Source organism: Endocarpon pusillum (assembly GCF_000464535.1).
Source record: "Endocarpon pusillum Z07020 unplaced genomic scaffold C721943, whole genome shotgun sequence".
In the NCBI taxonomy this organism is placed as follows: domain Eukaryota; kingdom Fungi; phylum Ascomycota; class Eurotiomycetes; order Verrucariales; family Verrucariaceae; genus Endocarpon; species Endocarpon pusillum.
Genome location: NW_006913585.1, coordinates 403,435 through 411,484, shown reverse-complemented (window position 1 = coordinate 411,484; position 8,050 = coordinate 403,435). Strand labels below are relative to the sequence as shown.

Here is an 8,050-nt window from a genome sequence, read left to right as displayed (position 1 = left end):
ATTTTCCCAACTCCTCAAACCCCCCCCCCGGTATGAACAATGGCTATGGAGAGAGAGAGGGAGAGATGAGCAGGCTGGATGGATGGATGGATGGGGGGGATGAATAGGAGAGAGAGGGGGGAAACTTTCAAAATCTTAAAGAGGTAAGCTCTACTAAGGACTTAGATATTACAAAACAATATACACAGATAGAAGACCAGGATTCATCTAGACTGCTTCATGACGCATGATGTGCCAATGCAATGCGGCAAAGTCCTAATAATCTGGAACCCCGGGAGGTCTTTCTGTGTTTGGTTGTCACGCCTACAGGACTCGGGCAGATCAGACGATAGTTAGCCAGGTGAGAAAAGGGCTGGAAGTTGGCAAGATATTTCTTTGGATTCCGTGGCGAGCTCAATAGCACCCTTATTCGGTGCGATGGTTTATATGCAATGATTTATATGCAATGATTTATAACTGGATAAATAGTCCCAAACTCGATCACCTATCCACTCCCCAAGATTTTGCGCCGCCCATACGATATGGTGGAAACGATGGCGAGATACTCAAAAACGGTGGTGGACTGATCTGGGGCTTACCCAGGATATGGTTGCTGCGGATATTGCTGCTGTTGCTGTAGTTGTTGCTGCTGCTGAGCATACTCGGCCTGTGCATATTCATCACCCTCAGCATATTGCCCCTCCGGCTGCTGGGCATATTCCTGCCCTTCCATCTCCCGGGCATATTGCTGGCCCTCTTCACCATACGGGCCTTCTGGATACTGCTGTTCTTGACCTTCCATGCCTTCCATTTGGCCTTCCATTTGGCCTTCCATTTGGCCATCCATTTGGCCATCCATCTGGGCTTGCTGCTGCATCATCTGCTCTTCGTAAGATTGCTCCGCAAGAACCTTCTCGTTTTGCTGCGAATACTCATCGCCGAGCACGCCTTGTTGTTGTTCGAGCTGGTCGCCGAGCATCATGGTGGCGCCCAGGGCGAAGAGTGCCCCTAGGATGAAGGACATGTATTGTAGCGCTTGGAGGACTTTACCGCCGTCCACGCTTATGTTAGTTGCCAGGACTGGAATGATGAAGTTCAGGGCGCCAATGCCCATTGTCGATGCGACTGCGGCAGCGAAGGCGAAGAGGACCGACGTCCATAACGTGGCAAGGGTCGCGGGTTTGAAGATGTTGAGCTGCTTCATGGCGCCCTCAAAGGCGGAGGGGTTCTTCAGCTTCATCTGGGTGACCTTGACCAGGGCGAAAAAGATGGCACCAAACAGCATAAGGAGAGACGCAACGAGGACGAGTGGAACAAGGATCTTTCTCTGCAAAGTCAAGGCAAGAGTAAGGATCGGCACGACATCATCGCTGTTGCCGAAGAGCTGAAAGCTCAAATCGGACGAATTCAAGCCAAGGGTTGGAATACAGATGGTTCCGTCAGTTGCGTTGGCGGTTCCATTCTGTGACACAGGAATGCTGGTCGTGTTCGCGGCGTCCACGGCGCAGACAGCTAATATCGTCAGTTCTGATGATGCCCAGTCTACCAACTGGGAAGAAATACCAAAATAGCCCACTCGAAGGGTGATCTCGTTAACCTTAAGCAAGAACAGGTAGAGGCTCGGGACGCCTGGTGATGTGGACACGCATCCCACTAGAACGAGCACTACACAGGCTCGGTCAGAAGGACCATCAAAAGGCGGGTAAGAGGCATACCATAGAGGGTGAAGATGGGGATGGTCAAGCCCAGTATGGCGAACTTCAAGTTTGGAGAAACTATGGGCAAAATCAGTATAATCTGTGTAAGAAGTTGGCTCGTGCCAGTGGAAAGATATATACTTTTGTCAGCAACACCCATAATGGCAATGTACTCGAAGAAGACACAAAGTACAAAATGAATGGATGTGTAGGAAAGGGTGCACGTCAATGACCGAACCAGCGAGATTGTATGACGAGGATACGATGAAGGAATTCAAGACAGGTTAAAAGAACGGAATGGTAACAGCTTCCTTATATTCAAGTTGGATATCCAATTCAATGGACGCTAGTTCCTCAAATGGCCCTCTAACAGGCATGAAACGAGAAAGCGAACTTCCGTATTGCATTGAGGTCGGACCACAATTATCGGCATGACATGAGCGGATTAGGTGATCATACCTCAAGAAGGCATCTGGCCAAATGAGAATGCCTGATATGGCCACCTTTACGGGCCCGTGACATATGTAGGACAGATGCTGCCTCAAGCAGAAGGGTCGAAACGGTTGAGCACTGCTGTGGGGGATGAAATGTTTCGGGCTGAAAAGCACCACACCAGTGCATGAACTCCCAGAAACCTCGAATGACTGAGATTGGCTAGGTAACCAAGTAGCCAATGCAACTCAGAAAGGCGAGAACAGCCTGTAAAAGGTAGCACTTGCTATATACAGCTCAATTAGCCAGGACTTGCAATTTACCAAGTACGATACCCTTCAAGGCCAAATTGGTGGTTGCACAATCGAGAGAGGACAATCGGCTTTTGCACCATCAAGTCGTAGGGTTAGAGAGCCCAGCATACAGTGGCATTGTTTAAAAGAATACCTCAAAGCGCGGTGGAGCGATTGGCAATGCGGAAGCAGGCACCGCAAGGTCTCAGAAACTGGCACATTTCCTCAGATCACTAGATTCCCAGTCTCACAGCCTAGTGAAATAGTTCTGTGGGAACAATATCAGTACGCAGCTCATATAATTCCACTGAAGGCATCGTTCAGTTGTACTTTGTCTCAACTCCGTGCCATGGTGAAGATTCTTTGCAGGAGGCAGCCACTTCTGGGATTTGGTGCGACTTGATTGAAACGTCCAAGTGAAGATGCCAAGAGAAGTGACATAACGAAAGCAGTGGCCGGAGCTACATGTCTGTTATGAATTTGAGCGGCCATAACTTTTGGTACGATCCCTTGGCGGAACATCTGCACAACTTGAAGTTCCTAATTTATAAATTATTTCTTTCCAGCATTGGCCTCATCGCTGACCTGTAACCATTTGAAGAGGTTCCCTATAACTAAGCCACCACTTACTCTCTATGCAAGCTTATCATCAACCCCGTAGCTTCTGACATCCAAGTACAAACCGGTAGGACTGTGCCTAGCCCGGCCAGCCTGCTTTGAGACCATGGTCACCAAGCCACCAGCCTTGTATAACGGTCTCACCACGGATGGTGGGAATCGAATATCACGTTGCCACTCTTCTTTTGCATGATGGACGAAGCCGGACCATACCAAGATCTAGCATCTCAACATATCATCCTTTTGCTCCTCAGTAGCAATACCCTGCTCGCGGCCCAGTAATCTCTTTTACTTCACAGCGATCCACGTCAATTTCGAGCTCGCCCATCTAACAAATATCAGCATCGTCCCGCACTTGATTCGGCAACAGAACTTACATGACGGATTTCCTGCATATTGTCCAGTTTGAACCCTGGAACTGATTCAACTGGCCCCTTGGTGACAACAACGGAGCGCTGGATACACTGCTGTTCAATTGGTCGAATTGCGCGATAGAACCGGGTAAAGCCTCCACCACGTTCTTGCACGAGCCTAGCAACCTTTAAAGCTGAAAGCCGGAAGATATAGTCCGCACAGCTCCGCTCCTGTTCGTTCAGTGTGCTCTCATCAGGATGGCCATGCTCAAACCTCTTGCAGAGCTGCAACTTCTGAGCGATGGTCATTATTCCGACGTGGTTGCGGGCTGTCCAGATGTTATTAGAATCGTCCACTTTGCAATTGATCCACTGCAGGTCATTGAGTTGAGGCCAATGCCGCAGAGCCGTCTTCATGCTACGAGAGTAAAGAGCCAGGTCAGCAACTCCGAAGTGTGAGTGCAAGTCTTCCTGATATGAGTCGGCCTCGCGCATTTCGCCAATGGCGATCTGCATCTTCGAGATTCGCCGGAAATTCGTCTTCAAACGCTGCGCCCGCGGCACAGGTTCATAGAGCCATGATTGGACTAACCATTGTAGATCGATGGTGAGTGGACCAAGACTGAAGATGTTGGAGACGTAGAGAAGCGAGGTCCCTTCGGCAAACATTCGTTTACACACACACAACACTTCCGGTACAAGACCGTATCTCCGTGTCTTCACGCCCTTTAAGCCGCCCCAGTCCGGTTTAAATACCAGGTTGATATCCTCGGACCTAACCAGACAATGCTCGAGTATCATCACCCGGATCTCGGTAGGTAAGTTAAGCAGGCTAGGTTTGCTGTTGCCAGGTTGACTGGCAGAGGAGGGCACCAGGACGGTTTCAGATTTGGATGTCATCTTCGAAGGCTGCTTGTTGTATACTTTTGTGTGGTGCACGAGAGGCGAGTTGCAGCGAAGGAGTATGTGCAGAGGCGGCGGTAAGGAGAAAGAGTTGGAAAAAGTTTCGACAACTACTAAGAACGGTAAGTGCACATCCTATATATAGCCATGGAGTATAAATGATCAAGAGCACAAATGGTGTTCGTTCCTAGCAATGAATGATATGCATGTCTGGTAACAAGAAGTTGTTCCAAGACGGTTAATTGTGAAGCGATTCACTACATCGCCACCCTGGCTGAATATCATGCAGAGGCAACGAAGTCTTTATCATTGTTCTCATGCCCGTTGATTTGGAGAGATGGAACACCTCTCCACAGGTTATCTAGGTTGTTGTGCAAAGTCAACATCGCCCCCAGCTTATTCACTTAATGCTATACAAAGAAGCAGCAAGAGGGGCGGCACCCTACAATGGGGCTGAATACTTGGTAACAAAGACGTGGTGTGATGAAACAAAAGATTACACAGATTTTTAAAAAGTGCAACAACTTATGAGAAGACCTGAGGGTCAAGGAGAAATTGCACGTGAAGCCCTGCTGGAGATGGAAGATAGGACCTGGATTGGAGACAGAAAGTGTCCTCAGCTTGGCCGAGACTACTGGAAGTCAATGAAGTCCGTCAGAAGGGGTGTCACTGAGGTGTGGAAGAAACAAGGAACGGACAACAGAATCCTTATTCAGAGGGTAAGCGTTGAAGTGTGAGTTCGTGAGGAACAAAAGACAAATCGTGCATCTGATACGTTAATGTTCAATTGAACCTTTCTTGAGGAAGAGAAATCTTACATGATAGGCATGTATGCATTGTTTCTTCGACCAATTCCTGAGATTTAACATGAGAGCATCCCTATCTGGGCCACGATAGCTTTCCTATCCTGCCAGTTACCCATTCCGGCTCATGACTCCCACCATCGCGAACTCGTTGCAGCAACCATTACCTACTTGTAATAATACCCAGCCCGCCGTCCGGAGATCACTTTGACTGTGCCTTGCTCCACATCCACCTCAAGCTCCCCGTCAACCTGCATGCCACGCGATTTGCTCATTGCAATAGCAGCCTGCAATCCTTCAGCATTGCGACAAAGCACAATCAGAAGCCGCGGATGATGATCCCCCTCGGTCTTTCGCCACATGTGGAGCATTCGATTGAAAGCTGGAAAACGCTGACGAACAGTAGCCGCGATCAGCAAAGCCTGCCACTTGACTATGCAGTCATACAGTTGGCGCCTAAAGTCGGCATATTTGTACCATGGAGCGAATGCGATATCGCCACGGTGGGAGAGGAATTCGAGTACGAGCTTACGGAACTCCTCATCCGTGTCGAGATGTGTAAGAACGCAAGTCTGAGTGTCTATGCTGTGTTCAAAGACGCACTGAATGGATTGTACGTTGCCCATCCCTCCACCGGGATAAGGGTAAGGATAGAAACGTGCTGCCTCACTCAATGCCACACAAATCGCACCATTACGTGGAGGCATGTGGTGCACGTCCAGACCCTCCACGGGAACCTCCAGATGTTCGATCAGAGCCAAGCTCTTGTGACTGAGGGGCGTGAAACCTCGAGTCGAGGATGCATACGGTCGGATATGAGGCTCGAGGTGAAAGATGTTACGGCCATAGAGAAGGGGTTTGCCGATATCATTGAGTCGTTTGCAAGTTTGGAGGACTGCTGGAGAAATGTCGGGTTTGAGATCAGGGAATTTGTAATGGTCGATTGTTGGGAGCGCAATGCTAGTTTCATTGCGGACGAGGAGGATGGTGAGAATCATGGTGAGGATCTCATGGGGGAGGCTGAGCAGGTTGGTCTTCTTATTGTTTGCAGTGGAGCTGCTTGACGCTGTTGAATCCGACAGACAAGATATAGCCTGTCCAGCGAGAGATGATGCTAAGGATGGTTTCGCCTGATCGTGAAGGGATTCTGGTGATGTGTTAACTGCTGGAGTTGCTGGAAGAGGCCCTGTGAAGAACTCCAGATGGCGCTGTAACTCCATAGCATCGGTAGCATCCATGATTTGGACAGCTGGATTTTGGGGTGAACTAGGAGGTGCACCCTATTTGATGGAGACAGGAATGGTATTACTTGGTTTTGCCAATTCAGTAAGGATGTATCCGATAAGGATGTATCTGATAAGGGGTACGAGGAGCTTGTCTGTGCTTCGAATCGCTGATTTTAGTTGAGGAGAAAATCATAGATTTTGTTAAACAGAAAGAAGCAGAGTTTTACAGCGACAGGGAGAAGGCATTTCAAAGAGAAGATGCTGACTGATAATGAGCGATCATGGCGCACAAGCATGTGCAAAAGCATGTATACAAGCATATACAAAACCATTGTGTGCACAAAGAAACCAGGGACACAGCAGCCGGCTTTTTGGGCCATTGGAGTAAAGAAACAATGATGAAAGAAAGTTTGTCTTGTCATAGTTCTCAGTGACACAAAGAGAAGTTATGGCTGAATATAGACGTCGTCCAGCTAAAGCCCTAAGAGCTAGGGTAATGTGGTATCGATATGATATAAACAAATCCTCCACAAACAAATGTGTGGATGAATGAATGCCGCCATGAGCCGTACTCGGAACAATGTCCACGAAGGTCAACAAGCTCTTCTACTTGGGGCAGAACAATGAATGGAAACTGGCCTCTTCAGCTGCACCTTTCTCCCATCACTCCCTTGTCCACGTTAGGGCTACTGCCTGCAAGGATCATTTGATCGTTCCCGCTCCATTGATACCTGCAGTAGCTTGGACCAAGTATCGGCATCATGGATCACTGAGTTTTGATCCTTGCTCATGGTACCGAAGGTGGCCGGGGACGGGGGAGGAGCCCTCAAGCCGCTAAGACCGGCGCAATACGACTGAAAACCGACCGACTTTGTCATCACTGGGGAGTATGGCGACGGGAGTGGAGACAATGGGCAGTCGGCCGGTAGTGGAGGCCAAAAGTCTCCTCGAAGGGAGAGCTTGACGCGATTAACGGTCTGAACGCCTGCGCTAGCCATTTTGGATGTGATGGACTGGGTGATCGTGGGTGAAGTGATGTACTGTATGACGAAGTGAGTGGATACCGAGTCGCAGTGGCTTCACGGTAGACAGGCAAGCTCCAGGCTCGATCGAAACGATAGAAGTGAGAGAAAGAGGTCGGATCTCAACGGCCTAGTCGAACTCGTGATGTGGGTTGGCGTCTTAGGCACAGCCTGTAGATGATGATTGGACAAGTGAAGCTGAAGACGAGAGGAAGACGCAGTCCGGGTATGAATACAGTCACACGACCTGGTGGATCTGATGGCTTGTCCTTGTACGGCGGTAAATTCAAGAAGGTCAACGAACAGATGGAACCTTTGCGGTCAAGAAAGAGAGAAGCTTGAGACAGAAGAGATCTGAGGAGACGCTGAGCAGAGCAGTGGGCGACACGGGGGGTTTTATCTTCATCTGTGGTAGACAAGCATGAGACTTACTTTGCCTCATCCTTAGGCCTGACCTTGGGCTGCGCCGCTCTCCTCTTCGACTCGGTTCTGTTGTATTAGCGTTCGCCCCATCGTGAAACTGTGTCCTACAGGCCGACCTGCCGAAGGGGTAGGTCAGCCTCATCACAATACTGGCACGGATTCTGCGCCTATTGACGCTACAAATGGCTGATCAAACGCGGCTGATGGATTGTGGGGTGTGAGTACGGAGATGGTGGAGAAGGGTTGCTGCTGTTAGAGATTCGCGGCTTGTATCAGTTGGGACTAGTGTGAGACGGCACGG

The 8,050-nt window shown here is 49.3% G+C and overlaps 3 protein-coding genes across 3 annotated transcripts; all 3 read right to left on the bottom strand.

Moving 5' to 3' along the window:
- Positions 1-574: 574 nt before the first annotated feature.
- Positions 575-1,836, bottom strand: EPUS_01628 (uncharacterized protein; the record flags this gene model as incomplete). The annotated part of the gene is made up of 4 exons (XM_007788766.1): positions 575-1,491; positions 1,543-1,644; positions 1,695-1,754; positions 1,818-1,836. 4 exons carry the CDS (start codon positions 1,834-1,836, stop codon positions 575-577), a joined length of 1,098 nt encoding a protein of 365 aa, XP_007786956.1.
- Positions 1,837-3,269: 1,433 nt separating this feature from the next.
- On the bottom strand, positions 3,270-4,272 carry EPUS_01627 (uncharacterized protein; the record flags this gene model as incomplete). Its single annotated transcript, XM_007788765.1, has 2 exons — positions 3,270-3,347; positions 3,397-4,272. 2 exons carry the CDS (start codon positions 4,270-4,272, stop codon positions 3,270-3,272), a joined length of 954 nt encoding a protein of 317 aa, XP_007786955.1.
- A 973-nt stretch (positions 4,273-5,245) lies between these two features.
- On the bottom strand, positions 5,246-6,316 carry EPUS_01626 (uncharacterized protein; the record flags this gene model as incomplete). Its single annotated transcript, XM_007788764.1, has 1 exon — positions 5,246-6,316. One exon carries the CDS (start codon positions 6,314-6,316, stop codon positions 5,246-5,248), a length of 1,071 nt encoding a protein of 356 aa, XP_007786954.1.
- Between the last annotated feature and the right edge of the window lie 1,734 nt (positions 6,317-8,050).